General features: G+C 36.4%; 1 protein-coding gene across 3 annotated transcripts in view; it reads right to left on the bottom strand.

Annotated features, from left to right (window-relative positions):
• Window positions 1-406: 406 nt before the first annotated feature.
• LOC126816902 (mitochondrial inner membrane protein OXA1L) overlaps window positions 407-23675 on the bottom strand; it is a 158238-nt gene continuing 134969 nt past the window's right edge. For all 3 annotated transcript variants that reach the window (XM_050543711.2, XM_050543712.2, XM_056099507.1), the window contains one exon: window positions 407-20872. In XM_050543711.2, the coding sequence (XP_050399668.1) occupies window positions 20724-20872 (149 nt within the window). In that variant the 3' untranslated portion in view covers window positions 407-20723. The remainder of the gene's footprint in view (window positions 20873-23675) is intronic.

Here is a 23675-nt window from a genome sequence, read left to right as displayed (position 1 = left end):
TAACTTGTGTTTTCCTTTTGCTTTCGTTTCCATTTCTTCAAACCTTCATAGCAATAATCTCTGTGTTAAAACTTTATTTGGCATGTGTTTAACCAGTTCTATCAGTATGTTATAATGACTAACACCAATAGTGTCCTTTAAAAGGAAGTCATTTTGAAAGTCTGGCTCTTATTCAAAAGAAAACATCAAAAACTAGATATATGCCAATTTTCATGCTTTTGTCAAAAAGAGAATGATTGTAAAAATATCAACCTATATATAAGCACTTTCACTAGTAAAACTTTCCTCAATGCAACAGCTGATTTCCCAAACAAGCCAAGGGGTTGTTCATACTTCCCATGCACTGTTACGTGCTGCACTGGCAGCTTTCGCTGGTATATATAGACAGAATACATCAAAATTCTCATTTAACTTTTACATATATTTATTTACATAATAAATTTCTCTTGATCACATTTGGGTGTTGTGATACTTGTTTTCTCTGTGTCTATTTGTGTGGAAGTGGTATAGTCCAAACTGACCTCATGCACATCTTATGTGCTAGTTTTATATGCTCTTTAAATTAGGACCCCATTTACTAGTTGGACAGGCGACCCTACTACTTGTCACGAACAACCAGCTATTGAAACCACGCTATAGTTGACTCAATGACAGACCATATGATACAACGCAGACGCGCTAACCATTCGGCCATTCAACCCCCCATAAATCTAGAGACATTAAGGCCCATATTTTCGAACAGTGTCTAAAATAATCTGTGATTAGGTCTAATCAGTAACTAGCTGGTTAGAGATTAGTGGTTGACTAAGTTTGGTATTCTCAAAAGTCAGATTAGCTAATCTTTGACTTTAATTTTTTGTAATCAACGATTAAAATTCATGTTTAAACTTTGATTATAATTAAACATTTAATCAATGATTAAATATAATCAGTGATTAAAGATAGGTTGCCAGGCAACAAAACATACGCCCACAGCAGCTATATCTTCCGAGCGGTCGACAAGGGTTGTCGCATTTTTATTCCTTTGTAGGTAATTGGGTGCCTTTACAAGACAGTTCCATACAGATCAGATTACAAATTTTGTCGTTTGAGGGTTTACAAGGTTCTAAAAACTGAAACAAGGGTCTCAACTCTGGAAGTAATCTACAGAAATTGTTGAAATTTGACAGGCTTTTTCGTTTTACTAATTTAAATAATGCATATAAATTTCATACATATCGGATGATAACTTTCATCAATCGAGCATTAACAAGGTTTAACAAAATGAAACAAGGGCAATAACTCTAGAAGTAATTATTGTAAATTGCTGAAATTCAATAGGCTTTTTCATTTCACTAATTTAAATCATGCATATAAATTTCACAAAGATCGGGTGATAACTTTTGGCATTAGAGCGTTCACAAGGATCAATAAAGTGAAACAAGGGCCATAACTCTAGACGTAATAAACGGAAATTGCTGAAATTCAACAGGATTCTTTGTTTCAGTAATCTAAATAATGCATATAAATTTCAGAAATATCGGATGATAACTTTTGGCGTTAGAGCATTCACAAGGTTCAATAAAGTGAAACAAGGGCCATAACTCTAGAAATAATAAACAGAAACTATTGAAATTAAATAGGCTTCTTCATCTCACTAATTTAAACAACATATATCAATTTTAAAACAATTGGATGATAACTTTTGGCGTTAGAGCGTTCACAAGAAATTGTGGACGACGGACGGGGGTGACGGCAATATACGTCCACATTTCAATGTGGGCGCATAAAAAGGCTTTTGTCATTGATAAAGGGGCCCAATTACAGGAAGTAGATTAGAGGAAGTAGATTAGAAAAGTACATGTTTTAGAACAGTTTTTCACATCCTAGGGTCCGTGAATATATTTTTAGGGTCTGCAAAGTCAAAGAGGTTCATATGGGTGGACAGGAAAGAAATAAAATGTGTGAAAAAAAAAGGCAATTAAAATGGAGTTCGGATATGTTTAGTATTCGAAATGAAATGAAATGGGGGTTACTGTTCAGCTCCAACTTGGTTAAGGGAGACGAACATACGCCATACAGTGTGCTATGAAGGCAATTTCGCCTGGACAGCAAAACTACGACTCACAGTTATACCAAATTCTAACAGCCAAGGGTTATTTTACGTGCACCTCAATGTGTACATGGTACTTAGGTTTGTTATCCAATCTAAACGACTCAACGTGGTCCCATGCATCCCGCATCACCGTGGCTCCCTTTTAGTAATCGAATTATGAATTTCTGTTGCTAATATCAAAGTCCCATATATTCTCCTGATGCAATTAATTTTATGCCACCTCTTTTCTATTAAAATCCAAAATTATCACTAATTGTCTATTGTGCATAAACTTGCTATATCTGTATTATTAATTTATTTATCCGCTTTTAATAATACTACACTGGCACACTTTCCCAAATTTTAGTGGGATTTTGGTTTTCTTCGTATATGGGCGATTTTTATTCATTATTATTTATAACAAAGTTTTACGAGTTGCTTGACTATTGAGACACAAGAAGTATGCATTTTTTCTATATACAACTGTTGAACTGAGTGCCAAGCATATAAAATGTCATTTAGCAACATAAATTATTGTATAAAAATGTGAAACATTGATTTACATTTATCAAGTTTCAAAGAACTCGACTGTCTTTCGTTTCTTAAATCTCTTACATCGGAAACATTGCTTGAACAGCTATAACTAAGAATATAACAATTTCTTTTTTATTGACAACCAGCGGCTGCCAGGCAGAATACGCCCACATTTTCGAGAGATGGATAGAGAACAAGCTAAAAAGAAAGTGATTTTTCCTACAATCAAGGGCCATAATTCAGGAAATTACAATTCGATATGCGCAAATATCGAAAGGAACCAAAATCTTTGGGTTATAAACTTACATTTCAAGTTTCAACAAAATCGGATAAAAATTTTGACCTCTATAGGGTCCACAACCTTGATATACCATATTTTTACGCTATTTTAGAACGAACGACGGCCATTTTGTCTGTCAATTTTGGGCCGATTTTCACGAAATTTGAACTCAGCCGTCCTTAGGGTGTAACGGTGATATAATAATACGTTTTTTTAAATCGGATAAAAATTATGACCTCTATAGGGTCCACAAGCTAAAAATGCGATTTTTCGTACAATCAGGGGTCATAATTCAGGAAGTTACGGTCCGATATGCACAAATATCGAAAGGAACCAAGATCTTTGGGTTATAAACTTACATTTCAAGTTTCAACAAAATCGGATAAAAATTGTGACCCCTATAGGGTCCACAAGCTAAAAACGTGATATACCATATTTTTACGCTATTTGAGAACGAATGGCGGCCATTTTGTCTGTCAATTTTGGGCCGATTGTCACGAAATTCGAACTCAGTCGTCCTTAGGGTGTAACGGTGATATAATAATACGTTTTTTTAAATCGGATAAAAATTTTGACCTCTATAGGGTCCACAAGCTAAAAACGCGATTTTTCGTACAATCAGGGGCCATAATTCAGGAAGTTACGGTCCAATATGTGCGAGTATCGGAAGGAACCGAGATCTTTGGGTTATAAACTTACATTTCAAGTTTCAACAAAATCGGATAAAAATTGTGACCTCTATAGGGTCCACAACCTTGATATACCATATTTTTACGCTATTTGAGAACGAACGGCGGCCATTTTGTCTGTCAATTGTAGGCCGATTTTCTCGAAATTCGAACTCAGTCGTCCTTATGGTGTAACGGTGATATAATAATACGGTTTTTTAAATCGGATAAAAATTATGACCTCTATAGGGTCCACAATCTAAAAACGCGATTTTTCGTACAATCAGGGGCCATAATTCAGGAAGTTACGGTCCGATAAGCGCGATTTTAGAAAGGAACCAAGATCTTTGGGTTATAAACTTACATTTCAAGATTCAACAAAATCGGATAAAAATTGTGACCTCTATAGGGTCCACAGACCAAAAATGTGATTTTTCGTACAAACAGGGTCCATAATCCATGAAGTTTCGATCCGATACATGCCAATATCGAAAGCAGCCGAGATCTTTTGGAGATACACCTATATTTCAAGTTTCGTTAAAATCGGATAAGAATTGTGACCTGTAGAGTGTCCACAAACAAATTGTGGACGGACGGACGGACGGACGGACAGACAGACAGGAGCGACGGCATAATACGTCCACATGAAAATGTGGGCGTATAAAAAGAAAGCCATTGTGGACACCTTGAAAAACACCCATAAAGACTATGCTAAATCAAAAGAAACGTTTGACTTTTCTACTTTGTATACTATTACTATGCTTCAATATTTCTATTGGTTCTTTCATGTATTCAGTACTAGGCTTGAAATTTATACACAGTGTTTAAGGTCATGAGACACAAAAGTCTATTGATTTTCAACAATTTCCGATAATTACCTCCAGAGTTATGGCCCTTGATCACATTGAAAAATCCTATGGACGCTCCATAGGCTAAAGGTTATATCCGATTGACTTTAAATTTATACACAGTATTTAAGGCCACGAGACGGAGGAGCCTATTGATTTCTGATCTTTACTACTAGAGTTATTACCTTTGATCACTTTGAAAGCTAAAGTTAATATCCGATTGGTTATAGATTTATACACAGTGTTTAGGGTCATGATTTTCAACGATTTCCGATAATTACTGCCTGCATTATGGCCCTTGATCACTTTGAAAAATCTTGTGGACGCTCTAGAGGCTAAAGTTAATATCTAATTGACTTTAATTTTATACACAGTGTGTAAGGTTATTGATTTCCAGAGATATCCGATAATTATTGCCAGTGTTATGACCCTTGATCACATTGAAAAATCTTGTGGACGTTCTAGAGACTAATGTTGGTATCCGGTTGACTTTAGATTTATATACAGTGTTTAGGGTCATGAGATTGGGCAGCCTATATTGATTTCCAACGATTTCCGATAATTACTGCCATAGTTATGGCCCTTGATCACTTTGAAAAATCTTGTGGATGCTCTAAAGTTAATATCCCATTGACTTGAAATTGATACACAGTGTTTAACTTCATGAGAGGAGGGGATGTATTGATTGTCAATGCTTTCCGATAATTACTTCCAGAATTATGGCCCTTGATACTAAATGGTTTGTATAGTAAACGTTCGTAGAGGGCAGAACTAGAAACCAAACAAATTCTACTGATTTCTGATAATTACTTAATGGGTTGTTACTCGTCCTCAGATTTTAGAGTCGTAAATGTTTTCATTACTGACCAAAGAAAAAAAAATATGTGACAACCCTTGTTGACTGCTCGGACGACTTAGCTGCTGTGGGTTCCCTTTTGTGATAAGAGGTTGATTTTCTCCGTCTATGCAATTCCTTTTGTTAAAAGGTTCTTTGACACTTCTAAAAATTATTTGTATTTTGTAGTGTATTCATTTTGACTAAAGTACACATAATTATTTATGTTTTATATTTTAGAGAATGTTGAATATTTAAAAAATCTTTTTCACCAGAATTTACAGTGAATGTGATTTTTTTGCTTTCGTGGCAAAATATAAGTGCAGTGTGTCTGAATTCAATGAAAAATAATCATTTCTATAACATTCAATACGTTGTAATTGCATATCCATGTACTTAATCCATCCTTAAACAACCCCCCTGGGATGACTAAATATTGGGGTGATTTAGTCAATGATTAAGTACAAGTCAACGTTCGAGAATACCACATTTTATGGTATTCTCGAACAATGATTTACTCACTGATTAGGCTAATCAAAGTTTATAACCAGCGGCTGCCAGGCAGGATACGCCCACATTTTCGAGAGATGGATAGAGAACAAGTTAAAAAGAAAGTGATTTTTTATATAATCAGGGGCCATAATTCAGGAACTTACAAAAAAACCGAGATCTTTGGGTTATAAACTTACATTTCAAGTTTCAACAAAATCGGATAAAAAATTGTGACCTCTTTGGGATCCACAACCTTGAAATACCATATTTTTACGCTATTTGAGAACGAAGGGCGACCATTTTGTCTGTCAGTTTTGGGCCGATTTTCACGAAATTCGAACTCAGCCGTCCTTAGGGTTTAACGGTGATATAATAATGCTGTTTTTTAAATCGGATAAAAATTATGACCTCTATAGGGTCCACAAGCTAAAAACGCGATTTTTCGTACAATCAGGGGCCATAATTCAGGAAGTTACGGTCCGATATGCGCGAATATCGAAAGGAACCGAGATCTTTGGGTTATATTCATAAATTTCAAGTTTAAACTAAATCGGATAAAAATTGTGACCTCTACAGTGTTCACAAGCTAAAAACGTGATTTTTCGTACAATCAGGGGCCATAATCCATAAAGTTACGGTCCAATATATGCCAATATCGAAAGGAACCGAGATCTTAGGGTGATAAACCTATATTTCAAGTTTCATTGAATCGGATAAAAATTGTGACCTGTAGACTGTTCACAAACAATTGTGGACGGACGGACAGGGGCGACGACAATATACGTCCACATGAAAATTTAATCAGCTTTTCAGAATATACCTGGTCAGAAAATCAGAGATTAAATCTATGATTAGCACTAATCCACTTTCGAAAATACGGGCTTAAGTATTTAGTACATTATAGCGGGTAGACTAATCACCGGAATTCACCGGAATTCATTTACAATCACCTGAATTCACTTCTAAAATCCCTGATTCCTCCCACAAAAATCACTTATTTTAAATGTATAATACATTTTGATCTCTCCACAGGCCAGGTAAAGGCGCTGTAGGTGAATTTATCTGAAAGACTACCGGAATTCATTTCAAATAATATATGCATCATATGATTATGATAACGTAGGGCGCGTCGTATTACCCAATAGGCCGAACTCCAAAATAACACATAATAACAATTTGCGTCGAATTACCCAATAACTCCAAAATAACAGCCAATAACCCCAAAAATGTTGACTGTGGAAACACAATATAACAATTTGGTTGAATTTAAGAAGCCTCGCTGATTTGTGCCCAAATCGGAGATTCATGGGAGATAACTTGTGTATGTGATTTTTGTTGACAAGAAACTAATGTATACTTTCGTTGTAATGTATTGTAATTAGAGATTGATTAATAGTTTATTAAAACAGTAATTATGTGCATGAAACATATTATGGTATATAATAGTGCAATAAACAATTTAATATTATAGCTATGATTCTAGAGACAGTCAGCAAAAGCGCCCCGTCAACAAACAGGTTAAACATAAATCTGAACTTCATATCCACTGCAAATTAATTATTAAATAACTACTAAACACGTCAGTGTTGATTAAAGGAATAATCAGTAAGGATTAGGCCAAAATTGCGTGACCCCAGTGTTTTTGCACTTTATTTAATCTGGATTGCTTCATGCTACAACGGATTATCTATGAAAACGCCCAAACCATTATTGATGAGACTTTATTTGATAGGCTTATTATTACCAAAATAATCTTCGAATAAACTTGGGGGGAGGGTGGGGCCTAGTATTCTCGAGGCCACGCTTCGACCTCTAGCTAGTCGGTCACCTCTGGCTTGCGACTGTGGTTTCGATCCCTTGTGTGAGCGTATGTGGCTTGGAGATATAGGGGCGCCTTCTCAACCGATATGTTGAAAGTGAATTTGGATGTTTATATGTTTTCAAAGTGAATTCCGGTGTTTATACGTTTTCAATGTCCGATTTTCTCAAAGTGAATTCCGGTGTTTTAAAGTAGTTTATTATTAATGTAAAATATTTGTAAAAAACATGGACCTTATAATACATAAGTTCCATGTAAACACGAAAGTCTTAAGTGCGAATTCTGATATTTTGAAAGTGAATTCCGGTGTTTATATGTTTTTAATGTGAATTCCGTTGAATTTATGTGATTAAAAGTAATTTATTATTAATATAAAATATTAGTAAATACGAAGGTCTTAAAGTAGGCCTACGATTTCCGATATGTTGAAAGTGAATTCCGATGTTTATACGTTTTCAAAGTGAATCCCGGTGATTTAAAGTAATTAATAATTAATGTAATATATTAGTAAATTCGAAGGTCTTCAGTGAGAATTCCGATATGTTGAAAGTGAATTTCGGTGTTTATATGATTTCAATGTGAATTCCGGTGATTTTATGTGTTTTAAAGTAATTCAATATTAAACATACATTATGCAAGAGCTAAATCTGATTATTGCAAGTCTTTATTTAGGCTTCAGATGTCATCGAAATTATAAATTAGATCTTTATTTACACAACAAGCACAAAATCAACTCTGTAGACCCACGGATGGCTTGGATTCAGCTTGGATTTAAACGGGATTTCGTTGACTGATTTAATTTTAAATGGCGTCGTGAGTGGAGATTAACCGTTACGTTGATGTCATACTCCCGGATCGAGGCTAAATGATAGAGTGTACGAAGCGAGGCCGCTGTTGAGCGATTCCTTAACAAATGACATCTAAACTATTTAAAGTGCAATAAACTAAACACAGATAATGACAAATTATACAATTCCTGGAGACCGTGTAATGACTAATACAGACAGGCAGGTCTTTTGTCTTAATAATATCAATAAAAATATTTTTATTTCCCAAATTGCCAATATGCACGCACAACTGGTGTATACCTATAGATTTATCATAATTGTATTATAATATTATGTCCTATATTCAGTTGATTTAATGCATGCCCAAAATACAAGTAAGAATGAAAATTTACCCTCTCACTCATTTTGTCCAATTCTTATAAAAATCCAAAATGGTAAAACACAAATTTGGATATGATGAAAGCAGACAAAAGACAGCAGAGATTATGTAGGTGGAGTTAACGCCTGTCAATCAAACGATCGGCCATACTAAGAATCGGTGAAGATGGAATTCAATCCCATTTCTAGTCAAAAATTACACGGGTGATAACTATGTTCAGAATAACGTAATTTGACTGAAATTTTCAATATATTCTTCTTTCATCATCTATTTTTGAACTGTTATAGCAAGAATGGCTATCTTTAATATTAATGGAAAATATAAGTAGATAGGAAGATTATATGGGCGAATTCTGATATCTTCAAAGTGAATTCCGGTAATCGTAAGTGAATTCCGGTGATTGTAAATGAATTCCAGTGTATGGATTTAGTCAAATAATATTGTAAGTTAAAATTAGGACTGAAATACTGATAAAAAAGGCTTTTTGATGTATTACAAATAGGTTCTACACAACTGTTTTAAAACATCTCAAATTTGATGACTTTCAAAGTTTTCTCCACATATGTCTAGCCCTTTAATGATAAAAATATCGGATTTACGAATCATATTGAATTTAAATATTGTCATTGTAAAAGGTGACAAATCATATACAATCACAACACAATAAACTATCATAACATGAGAAAACTTTGAGCAGAGACAATTAATTGTCAGCAATAGGCCCCTACTTATCTAAATTGATTTACGATGTTGATGGCCGAAAGTGACAATCAACCCAAGTTGCAATTATAAACAAGCCAACAGCGAGGCTGATGTCCCCCGCCTAAATCCCAAAATAAACAGATGACACATATTCATTTATTGCACATTTATTTTTTTCAAAAGTATCAAGCAATCAAACTTATTATCAACTATACACTAAGTTTCATCACTCTCTATCAGATAGAATGAAAGTTTGAACATTCTTCTACCTCAATTAGAAGGAGAGTTATTGTGTTCCAAAGTATCGAACAATCAGACTGCTTATCGATCAGCCTAAGCAGAAAATTCTCATTAACAAACTTGGTCAAGGTAATGAGTTTCATCACTCTCACTTAATTAGAACAAAAGTTATCGTGCCCCAAAGCATCAACCAATCAGATTGCTTATCTCTGCTGACCGTAAGCAGACAATGTTTATCATCGAACTCGATCAAGGCATTCACCGAATGAACGCCTACACCAAGTATGAAAATTCTACCTCAGTTAGAAGGAGAGTTGTGTTCCAAAGTCTCGACCAATCAAATTGTTTATCGCTCTGCTTACCCATAAGCAGAAAATGCTTATTTATTACTCAAGGTATTGATGAGATAAAACTATACACCAAGTGTCCCAACTCTCACTTAATTAGAACTAGAGTTATCGTGTCCCAAAGCATCAACCAATCAATTTGCTTATCTCTGCTTACCCTAAGCAGAAAATGTTCATCTTCGAACTCTATCAAAGGCATTCACCTAATAAACACCTACGCCAAGTGTGAACATTATAGCTCAATTAGAAATGAAATGAAATGAAATGGGGTTTAACGTCCTACTGTTCTGCTCCTAAACTGGGCTAATGAAGACGGGAACTTTTACGTGCACGCCAATGTGTACACGGGACCCCGGTTTTTTGTCCCATCCGAACGACTAGACAGCTGTCCTTGTCAGGCCCTCCATCCTGCATCACTGACAAGGGGAAAACCACGCCGGAAAATCTGAATGAACTTTCTCGGCCAATGCAGGGATCGAACACCGACCTCAAGGCTAGCGAGTCAGCGTCTTACCCACTTAGCCACGTGATCCCAGCTCAATTAAAATGAGAGTTATTGTGTTCCAAAGTCTCAACCAATCAAATTGCTTATTAATCTGCTTACCCTGAGCAGAAAATGCTCATTATCGAACTTAGTCAAGGTATTGTAATAAAACTATACACCAAATTTCATCACTCTCACTTAATTAGAACCAAAGTTATCATGTCCCAAAGCATCAACCAATCAAATTGCTTATCTTTGCTTACCCTAGGCCGAAAATGCTCATCTTCGAACTCTATCAAGGCATTGACCTAATAAACACCTACACCAAGTTTGAACATTCTAGCTCAATTAGAAGGAGAGTTAATGTGTTCCAAAGTCTCAGCCAATCAAATTGCTTATCGCTCTGCTTACCCTGAGCAGAAAATGCTCATTATCGAACTTTGTCAAGGTATTGATGTAATCAATCTATACACTAAGTTTCATCACTCTCACTTAATTAAAACTTGAGTTATCGTGTCCCAAAGCATCAACCAATCAAATTGCTTATCTCTGGTTACCCTAATCAGAAAATGCTCATCTTCGAACTCCATCAAGGCATTGACCTAATAAATACCTACACCAAGTTTGAACATTCTAGCTCAATTAGAAATAGAGTTATTGTGTCCCAAAAAGTGTCACGGACAGACAGACAGGCAGACAGACGGACGAACCCATTTTAATAGTCCCCTGCTTTCTTCGAAAGGCCGGGGGACAATAAATAAATATAGCTATAATATTGAATTGTTTATTGCACTATATATACCATAATATGTTTCTTGCATATAATTACTGTTTTAATAAACTATTAATCAATCACTAATTACAATACATTACAATGAATTGCAACGAATTACGAAAGTATACATTCGGTAGTTTCTTGTCAACAAAAATCTCATACACAATTTATTTCTCCTGAACCTCCGATTTCGGCCCAAAGCAGTGAGGCTTCTTAAACTCAACTAAATTGTTATTTTGTGTTTCCACAGTCAACATTTTTGGAGTTACTGGGTGTTGTTTTGGAGTTTTTGGGTAATTCGACGTACATAAAGTTATAATAATCATGATGTATAGATTTGAAATGAATTCCAATAGTCTTTCAAATAAATACACCTACAGCACCTTCATCTGGCCTGTGGAGAGACCAAAATAGTTATTCGTTATATTATAATGTATTATGCATTTAAAATAAATTAGTTTTGTGGGAGGAATCAGGTTTTTTTAAAGTGAATTCTGGTGATTGTAAATGAATTCCGGTGAATTCTGGTGATTAGTCGGGCCCCACTGTAGGAATCATCTAATGGACTACACCCACACATATATACAGATATATAATATATTAACAAATACATTCTTTATAAACAAGTGGTTGCCAAGCAAGATACGCCCACATTTTGCAAGAGATGGACAGAGAAGCTGACAAGGAGATTTTTCGGACAATCAGGAGCCATAATCCAGGACGTTACGGTTTGACATGCACAAGTATTGAAAGGAACTCAGACCTTTGGGATATAAATATATTTTTAAGTTTCATCACAATCAGATAAGAACTGTGACCTCTAGAGGGTCCACAACCTTGGTATTACATGCTTTTACACTATTTGCATACGGGGAGCGGACATTTTTTAGAACTGTTCACAATTTTTGAACTCAGCTTTAAAGGTGATATATATTTAAACGTTTTTTTTCGATTTATTTTAAACGGATAAATATTGTGACCTCTAGAGGATCCACAGACTAAAAACTGGATTTTTCGTACAATCAGTATTCCACAGGAATCCGATATACCATATACGCGAATGTCGAAAGGAACTGAGATCTTTGGGATGTTAACATATATTTTATAAGTTTCATCAAAATCGGATAAAAATTGTGAATTCTAGAGGGCCCACAACCGTGGTATTACATACCTTTACTTTAATTGACTTTCAGTTTCGGTCAGACTTTTAGGAAATTCGGAAACATCTGTCACTATGGTGTAACGGTGATATATTTAACTTTTTTTTATAAAAAAACCCAAAGGCCCAAATCCATGAAGTTACATTCCGATATGTACGAATATCGTAATGAACCGAGATCTTTGGGTTCTAAACATACACTTCAAGTTTCATCAAAATCGGCTAAAACCTGCGACCTCTTGAGGGGCAACAATCTTGGTATAACATACTTTTTACAATATTTGCTTACGTTAAGTGTGCTTTTTGTCTTGCAGTTTCGGTGAGACTTTCACCAAATTTGAATTCCACCATCATTATGGTGTAACAGTGATATATATGAACAGTTTTTAAAATCGGATAAAAAATGAGACTTCCTAGAGGCATTGTTGGGCACTGGGACTTTGAGACCTAACACAAGTGACTAGAACGTAGATAGCCTCGGTCACCCAGAACCGCCTAATCTTTAACGATTGGAGGGTCTGGGACTGTTGTAAATATTTGACGAAAAGTTCCATTGCCCATGCGTAACCAGAAGTTTGATTTTGTATGTGGTTGATTATCCAGTATATTTGGCCAAGTCAAGAAAGAGTTAAGTCTCTTCCCGAAATAAATCCCATAATTCATGCATTATTATAAACAAAGATGAAAAAGCCAACAGTGAGGCTGATGTCCCCCGCCGAAATCCCAAAATAAATAGATGACACATATTAATTAATAGCACATTTATTTTTTCAAAAGTATGAAGCAATCAAACTGATTATCAACTATACACTAAGTTTAATCACTCTAGCTATTTAATTTAAATTTAATTTAAACATATTTTATTGATCATAAATCATCAAAGTGAATTCACTTACAAAGCTCTTCTCCCTAATAGAATCTTGTTCCAAGCATCAACCAATAAAATTGTATAGCTTCTGCTTAGCTTTAGCTCGAAATGTTAATCATTGAACTCAGTCAAGACATTCACCTAATGAACATCTACATCAAGTTTAAACATTCTACCTCAATTAAAAGCAGAGTTGTTATGTTCCGAAGTCTTGACCAATCAAACTGCTTATCGCTCTGCTTACCCGAGCAGAAGATGCTCATTATTGAACCTAGTCAAGGTATTGATGTAATAAAACTTTTCACCAAATTTCATCAGGCTCACTTAATTAGAACTAAAGTTATCGTGTCCCAAAGCATCAACCAATCAAATTGCTTACCTCCTCTTAGCCAAAGCAGAAAATGCTCATCTTCGAACTCCATCAAGGCATTGACCTATAAACACCTACACCATGTTTGAACCTTCTAGCTCAATTAGAAGGAGAGTTATTGTGTTCCAAAGTCCTGGGCAGATAATGCTCATTATCGAACTTAGTCAAGGTATTGATGTAATGAAACTATACACTAAGTTTCATCCCTCTCACTTAATTAGAACTAAAGTTATCGTGTCCCAAAGCATCAGCCAATCAAATTGCTTATCGCTGCTTACCCTAAGCAGAAAATCCTCATCTTCGAACTCCATCAAGGCATTGACCTAATAAACACCTACACCAAGATTAAACATTCTAGCTCAATTAGAAAGAGAGTAATTGTGTCCCAAAAAGTGTGACGGACATGCAGGCAGATGGACGAACGAACCCATTTTAATAGTCCCCTGCTTTATTCCAAAGGGGGAGAACAATAATGACGACCAATTAGGATTAACAGGCCAACAGTGAGGCTGATGTCCCTTGCTGAAATGCCAAAATAAATAGATGACGCATAATTATTAATCGCACATTTATTTTTTTCAAAAGTATCGATCAATCAAACTGATTATCAGCTATACACCAAGTTACATCACTCTTTATCAGATAGAATCAAAGTTATCTTGTCCCAAAGCATCGACCAATGAAATTGCTCAGCTCTGCTTAGCTTTAGCTCGAAATGTTAATCACTGAACTCAGTCAAGACATTCACCTAATGAACATCTACATCAAGTTTAAAAATACATTTCCGCGTACAAACTGGGTGATTTGATGATGTATTTGGCCTAAAAATTTGCTTCAAATCCTTCTCAAAACATTGTAATTGTCAAGGAATACCCTTGCTATAAAAAATCGATCAAAAGAGGTCATGTTTGTGTCACGTGACTCATGGGTTCGAAGTCGGAGAAGAATTCATCGCATACACAAGACGATGTTGTCTTTAATCGCTGACTATTTATTACAAATATCGAATCCTAATTAAATTTAGGATTATCCACTGCCCACGTCTTTTTCTGTGATTTTTATCTCAGAAAGTGTTGTACGTCTAACTCTTCATAAAGTTTATCAACATGTACATCAAGCGCTCAATCTCCGTGTGCAACCTTTGACGTCACACGTGCAGATATTACTAATCGTTGGGCTGTCAATTCGGGGAACCCTGACATTTTTGTCCTGTATACGCTCCATGAGTGTTTTTCAGGGAATCCAGTATTTTTCTAATAAAATTGGATATCTCTACTTTCCATATATACCAAAATTGCCATACTTTTATTGGAAATAACCACCCGATAAATACTTTTCTGGGAACCTATCTTGAAACATTCTAAGTCAATTAAAAGCAGAGTTGTTATGTTCCAAAGTCTTGACCAATCAAATTGCTTATGGCTCCTCACTGAACTTAGTCAAGGTAGTGATATAAAGAATCTATACTTGGAGTTTCATTGCTCTTACTTAATCATAAGCAAAGTTATATTGTCCCAAAGCATCAATAAATCAGATAGCTTATCTCTGCTTACCATAAGCAGACAATGTTCATCATCAAACTCCATAAAAGCATTCACCTAATGAACGACTACACCAAGTTTGAACATTCTACCCCAATTAGGAGAGTTATTGTGTTCCAAAGTCTCAACCAATTAAATTGCTTATCACTCTGCTTACCCTCAGCAGAAAATGTTTATTATCGAACTTAGTTAAAGATATACTATTCAAAAAAAGTAGGGGATATTTGATTTTGGGGGCATAATACTAAAATATGCAAATGACTACGAAAAAAGTCACTATAGAACCTAACAGAAGAAACATTTCCAGTTACATGTGACGCCCAAACGCACCAATAGCTACCGCATGGAATGCAGGTGATGCTTGGGATCATCATGGGGGTCCAACCCAAGATTTGCACGACTCTGACTTTGAATGTTACAGTCATTGTGGCATTGAATTCCAGGGTGGAAACATCAGTTTAATTGTTTTAGTGACCAGAAAACAAATTTTGATATGCGTCGGCTTACCCAAAATGAAAGGTTACGTGCCCTTGGCATGCTACAGATCGGCACAACACAGGCGGTTGTGGCGCGGACGATGAATGTTTCTCAGTCTGTCATAAGCAGGCTATGGTCCAGATACCGTGATACACAATCTGTACAGGACAGACCACGCTCAGGTCGACCAAGGGCGACAACTCAAGCCCAGGATCGATTTATCCGTACCTTGGCCTTGAGAAATCGTGTCATCACAGCAAATCAGATCAGCGCTCGTCTTCAAACAGACACTGGTGTGAGAGTGAGTGGCCAGACGATTCGGAATCGACTGCATAGGGGTCACCTTCGCGCCCGACGTCCTCGCGTGATCCCTTGTTTGAGAGATCATCACATTCAGGCAAGACGTCGTTGGTGTAGGGATCGTCAACACTGGGATAATCGACGCTGGAGCAATGTGATGTTTTCAGATGAGTCAAGGTTCACTGTTGATTTTTTGGACAGACGTAGGAGGGTGTGGCATCGTCGAAACGAGCGCTTCCAAGACGTTAACGTCATCAGACATGATCGATTTGGGGGTGGTTCTGTTATGGTGTGGGGAGGCATCACTGTTGCTGGAAGAACGGCTTTACATGTTGTTGCAGGCCGTGTTACAGGCCAGTACTACCGGGACAACATCTTGGCAGTCCATGTTGTGCCGTTCGCACGACGTCATGGCCGCCGTTTCATCGTCCAGGATGACAACGCAAGATGTCACAGGGCCAGGATCGTTACAGGTTACCTCCAACAACAGAACATCACCACATTACCTTGGCCAGCACTGAGTCCCGACCTCTCCCCCATCGAGCATGTCTGGGACATGCTTGGACAGAGGTTACGTCAACGTCAACAACGTCTTGCCAATGTCCAAGAACTTGCTGCTGCGTTGCAACAGGAATGGGACAATCTGGACCAAAATGACCTTAGACGTCTCATTAGGAGTATGCCACGTCGGATCAATGCTTGTTTGGCAAACAGAGGAGGATTTACCCGTTACTGACTTGGTTGTGATGCTGTGGTAACTTTGCTGTTTGACCCCGGGTATCATTTTACCCTTATAATGGTCAGTCTGTGCCTTACTTAGTCTAACGATCATTTGGAATAAATTGATGAATGTGAACTTCATTTCATTTTGTCATTTGTTTCTTCATCAGTTTCATTAGGTGACTTTAATAACACTTAAAAATCAAATATCCCCTACTTTTTTTGAATAGTATACATTATGGAAGAATTTAATAGAGAGTTGGCCATTTTTGCTATAACAGTTCAAAAATAGATGATGAAAGACGAATATATTGAAAATTTCATTCAAATTACTTTATTCTGAACAAAGTTATCACCATTGTTTGTAATTTTTGACTAGAAATAGGAGTCAACTCTCTCAGAATGGCCGATCGTTTGATTGACAGGCGTTAACTCCACCTACATAATCTCAATTATCAAGTAACGTTTTCAATGGCTGTGGTACCGTTAGCCTATTCGGTTTGAGACGGGGTTGCAATTCAATTCGTATCACATTTATTTTTACTACAAACAGGGTTCGTACGCTTCCTGGAAAACCTGGAAAGTCATGGAATTCCACCTGGAAAACCTGGAATATGAGTATTTTATCATGGAAAATCATGAAATTTTCACCTCCGTCCAGTAATCACCCTTTCTCCGAAATTTGATCCCATTTATTCAATTTGTAAAACTTATACGAATGAAAAGCACGGTAAAGAAAAATAGATGCAAGAGTAGACAAACTTTCGTAGTTTTTTTTTTTCAGACGCAACAGTCATTGGCTTGACAATTTTTTGGCTTGATAATCTGGACTACGTCCTGTAGCAGTCACGCAGACTTGGCTGAATTATCTCCCTTTCAGTTACTAGTTCAACTAGTTGTGTTTTTGCTTTCGAATAGCATGATGAATTCTCTTTGTTATACCCAACTAACTACAACAATATTAAAATTCCCGGTAAATGTACATTTCAAGACTGTTAGATGACAAAAACTGATTCCTGTTCATGGTTGATGCGTGACAAAACTAATTCACGAAAAGCCCGATGTTGCGCATGTCAGAAGTCTTTTGATATATCTAATATGAGGGAAGCAGCTGTAAGTAAAAAGCCACACGACCCCTATTGGTCAGTTTTTTGCCTCATTTTCGGGTCAAACAGGGGGTAGTACAACTGAAATTTCAACAGAAAGTTCTAGTTCACATTGTGATAGTTTTGGCACTAAAACCGAAAGTAGGAAATACCAATCATAATTGAACTTTGTTTAAAGTACTTGATGCTTTAAGATAACATTCATCACAGAGATTGTAGCCCGACTTTTATTTGGTAATTTAAGTGAATATTGGTATTAAGAAAAGTTTCATAATTTGCAAGAAGTTGATTTCTTTGCATGACGATGTAGATTAGCTTATTCGTGCAGATTTAATTCAGTAAACATGCATAGACAAACTTCAGTGCAATGCTCTAATTTTGGTCCTGGAAAATGCCCTTTTTGGTCCTGGAAAGTCATGGAATTTCATTCACATTTTAGTGTACGAACTCTGTACAAATTAAAAATAAGATTTTTAATATATAGATAAGAAGCAAAAGTTTGAAAGGAATGGACCAAATCAATGAGGCATAATTATAACCGACTTCTTGTTAGCCTGCGTGTACTCTTGTACTGTAACTGGTAGGCCTACGTAACTCCCGAAGCAGACAAATAGGAAACAGTGATCCAATGGGGCTGCAATTCAACTGGGGTAATGTTAGCTGCGATGTTTATCAATTTCCATAGTTTTTCTGTAAACACAAGTGACAAAAGAGCGTATAATACCGACATCCAAACTCCCATTTTAACCACAACTAAACATAATATCAAGGCCGTATATATATCGAACTTTCAATCAAATTGACTGACATGCGACCTTGCTCATCAGCGGCCTCGCTTTGTACACTATATAATTTAGCCTCGATCTAAAATTTCCGGCAGTATGACGTCAACGTAACGGTTAATCTCCCCTTACGACGCCATTTAAAAATTTAATCAATCAATGAAATCCTGTTTAAACCCAAGCCGAATCCAAGCCATCCGTGGGTCTACAGAGTTGATTTTATGCTTGTTGTGTAAATAAAGATCTAATTTATAATTTCTATGACATCTGAAGCCTAAATAAAGACTTGCAATAATCAGATTTAGCTCTTGCATAATGTATGTTTAAGGTATTGATGTGATAAAACTATACACCAAGTTATTGTGTACCAAAGCACCAACCAATCAAATTGCTTATCTCTGCTTACCCTAAGCAGAAAATTCTCATCTTTGAACTCCACCAAGGCATGCACCTAGTAAACACCTACGCCAAGTGTTAACATTCTAGCTCAATTAGAATGAGAGTTATTGTGTTCCAAAGTCTCGACCAATCAAACTGCTTATTGCTTTGCTTACCCTGAGCTGAAAATGTTCATTATCGAACTTAGTCAAGGTATTGATGTAATAAAACTATACACCAAGTTACATCATCCTCACTTAAAGATACATTATGGGAGATTAGATAAAGAGCTGACAGTTCTCGCTATAATAGTTAAAAACTAGATAATGTAAAGGTAATTTGTTGAAAATTTCAGTCAAATTGATCCACTATGAACCCAGATATCAGCTTTGTAAATTTCCGCCTAGCCTCATTCATCATTACTAAAGTTAGTACGTTAAAAAGCATAGTCTCGATTATCCATTGTTTTGATTTAATTATCAATTAGCATTTGCAGCATATAGGATTGTAATCCAGTCAATATCGAAGGCTAGCCTTGACATCGAGAGTTGATTATGGTCTCGATAAGTTAATTAATGTCTAATTAATAATGTAGATAAGATTTCAGGCCTAAAGAAAGACCTGCGATAGGCAGATTTAGCTCTTGCATAATGCATGTTTAAAGATACATTATGGGAGATTCGATAACGAGTTGGCAGTTCTTACTATAATAGTTAAAAACTAGATAATGTAAAGGCAATTTGCTGAAAATTTCATTCAAATCGATCCACTATGAACCGAGAACAAAGCGATTGAATTTCCGTCTAGCCTTGATCATCATTACTAAAGTCAGTACGATAAACAGCATAGTCTCGATTATCCATTTAATCGTTAAATCGTGAAGGAAAGTTATGCAGTAAATTGACTCACAATCCATTAAAGATCGCAGGCTAGCGATGCCATCTAGAGTTCATTATTGTCTGGATAGGTTAATTAATGTCTAATTAATAATTTAGATAACATGAACAAATTATGTCCAGACATTCACGTAATAGACACCTACATCAAGTTTGAACATTCTACCTCAATTAGAAGGAGAGTTATCATGTTTCAAAATCTTGGTCACCCAGAACTTCAACGTACAGAGGGTCTGGGACGAGCTCACAATTGATGGAAGGGACCCCACTGTCAAGCACTTTTAAAAGATCCGATGGGGGCCCCATCACTTCCACTAGCAGATGTATTCATCCGTCCGACCATGATTACATCGCTTTTCCCTGGTCAGCATCATGCCCCGTTGTTAATCCAGCCCTGTCTAGTGGTCCACAAGCTAAAAATGTGATTTTTCTTACAATCAGCGGCTATAATCCAGGAAGTTACGGTAGGATATGCACGAATATCAAAAGGAACTAAGATCTTTGGGAGATAACCATATATTTTACGTTTCATCAAAATCTGATAAAAGTTGTGACAACTAGAGATCCACAACCATGATATTACATACCTTTACACTATTTGCATACCATGAAAATCGGGACAAAACTGACCTACAAAATCAGATAAAAATTATGACCTCTAGAGGGTCCACAAGCCAAAAACGCGATTCTTTGTACAATCAGCGAGATAAACCTATATTTCAATGTGTATCAAAATTGGATAAAAATTGTGACTTGTAGAGTGTCAAAAAAAAAAAACTGTGGATGGACAACGGCAACAACAATATATGTCCACAGAAAAACAGTTACGGCAACAATTATAAGCTGTGGCTCTGATATAAGCTATGGTGGGCTAATAGATTTCTTTTTGCTTTTAGTTGGATCATATAAATATGTTTTTTGTAGTGGGCCTTGACCAGCCTCCTTGAATCTGACATCATCAAGTCTCTGTCTTTGCTCAAGAGCTTGCGCCATTTTTGCATTGTTCCAGGCTGCAAAAAAAAAGAAAAGAGGTTACCAATAACAATTGTGATCTCTAGAGGGTCCACAAGCTAAAATCGCCATTTTTTCGTACAATCAGGGGCAATAGATATGCACGAATATAGAAAGGAACCAAGAGTCTTGCGGATATACACACATATTTTAAGTTTCATCAAAATCAGATCACCAGTGGTTGATAGGCAAGATATGACCACATCTTGCAAGAGACGGATAAAGAACAAGCTAAAACAACCAGCGGCTGCCAGGCAGGATACGCCAACATTTTGTAAGAGATGGATAGAGAACAAGCTAAAAACAAAAACTATTTTTTGTACACTAAGAGGCCATAATCCAGAAAGTTATAGTCGGAAATGTGCAAATATCAAAAGCGAAGTAGATATTTGGAATATCAAGATATATTTTAAGTTTCATCAAAATCGGATAACCAGCGGCTGCCAGGCAGGATACGCCCACATTTTCGAGAGATGGATAGAACAAGCTAAAAAGAAAGTGATTTTTCCTACAATCAAGGGCCATAATTCAGGAAGTTACGATCCGATATGCGCGAATATCGAAAGGAACCAAGATCTTTGGGTTATAAACTTACATTTCAAGTTTCAACAAAATCGGATAAAAATTGTGACCTCTATAGGGTCCACAACCTTGATATACCATATTTTTACACTATTTGAGAACGAACGGCGGCCATTTTGTCTGTCAATTTTGGGCCAATTTTCACGAAATTCGAACTCAGCCATCCTTAGGGTGTAACGGTGATATAATAACACGGTTGTTTAAATCAGATAAAAATTATGACCTCTATAGGGTCCACAAGCTAACCAGTGGCTGCCAGACAGGATACGCCCACATTTTCGAGAGATGGATAGAGAACAAGCTAAAAAGAAAGTGATTTTTCCTACAATCAAGGGCCATAATTCAGGAAATTACAATTCAATATGCGCAAATATCGAGAGAAACTGAGATCTTTGTGTTATAAACTTACATTTCAAGTTTCAACAAAATCGGAGAAAAATTGTGACCTCTATAGGGTCCACAACCTTGATATACCATATTTTTACGCTATTTTAGAACGAACGGCAGCCATTTTGTCTGTCAATTTTGGGCCGATTTACACGAAATTCGAACTCAGCCGTCCATAGGGTGCAACGGTGATATAATAATACGTTTTTTTAAATCGGATAAAAATTATGACCTCTATAGGGTCCACAAGCTAAAAACGCGATTTTTCGTACAATCAGGGGTCATAATTCAGGTAGTTACAGTCCGATATGCGCTAATATTGAAAGGAACCGAGACCTTTGGGTTATAAACTTTAATTTCAAGTTTAAACAAAATCGGATAAAAATTGTGACCTCTATAGGGTCCACAACCTTGATATACCATATTTTTACACTATTTGAGAACAAACGGCAGCCATTTTGTCTTGTCAGTTTTGGGCTGATTTTTACGAAATTCGAACTTAGCCGTCCTTAGGATGTAACAGTGATATAATAATACGTTTTTTTAAATCAGATAAAAATTATGACCTCTATAGGGTCCACAAACTAAAAACGCGATTTTTCGTACAATAAGGGGCCATAATTCAGGAAGTTACGGTACGATATGCGCGAATATAGAAAGGAACCAAGATCTTTGGGTTATAAACTTACATTTCAAGTTTCAACAAAATCGGATAAAAATTGTGACCTCTATAGGGTCCACAACCTTTCGAATATCGAAAGGAACCGAAATCTTTGGGTTATAAACTTACATTTCAAGTTTCAACAAAATCGGATAAAAATTGTGACCTCTATAGGGTCCACAAGTTAAAAACGTGATTTTTCGTACAATCAGGGGCCATAATCCATGAAGTTTCGATCCGATACATGCCAATATCGAAAGCAGCCAAGATCTTTTGGGGATAAACCTATATTTCAAGTTTCGTCAAAATCGGATAAGAATTGTGACCTGTAGAGAGTCCACAAACAATTGTGGACGGACGGACAGGAGTGACGGCATAATACGTCCACATGAAAATGTGGGCGTATAAAAATTGTGACCTCTATAGTGTCCACAAGCTAAAAACGTGATTTTTCGTACAAACATAATCCATGAAGTTTCGATCCGATACATGCCAATATCGAAAGGAACCGAGATCTTTTGGAGATGAATCTATATTTCAAGTTTCGTCAAAATCGGATAAGAATTGTGACCTGTAGAGTGTCCACAAACAAATTGTGGACGGACAGACAGGGGCGACGACAATTTACGTCCACATGAAAATGTGGGCGTATAAAAATGCGATTTTTCGTACAATCAGGGGCCATAATGCGTGAATATCGAAAGGAACCGAGATCTTTGGGTTATCAACTTACATTTCAAGTTTCAACAAAATCGGATAAAAATTGTGACCTCTATAGTGTCCACAAGCTAAAAACCTGATTTTTCGTACAAACAGGGCCATACATGCCAACATCTAGAGCAGCCAAGATCTTTTGGAGAAAAACCTATATTTAAAGTTTCTTCAAAATCGGATGAGAATTGTGACCTGTAGATTGTGAACGGACTCACGTCCGGACGTCCGTAAGGACAGGGGCGACGACAATATACATGAAAACGTGGGCGTATAAAAATTGTGACCTCTAGAGGGTCTACAACCTTGATATACCATATTTTTACACTATTTGTGTACAAGGAGCGGCCATTATATCCATCAATTTTAGTCCGATTTTCACGGATTAAAATTGTGACGTCTATGGGAATCACAAGCTCAAAACGCGATTTTTCGTACAATCACGGGCCATAATTCAGGAA

This window comes from Patella vulgata, chromosome 3, assembly GCF_932274485.2.
Source record: "Patella vulgata chromosome 3, xgPatVulg1.2, whole genome shotgun sequence".
Classification (NCBI taxonomy): Eukaryota; Metazoa; Mollusca; class Gastropoda; family Patellidae; genus Patella; species Patella vulgata.
Note: the sequence above shows the minus strand (reverse complement) of the source record. Positions and strands in the feature narration are given on the sequence as shown.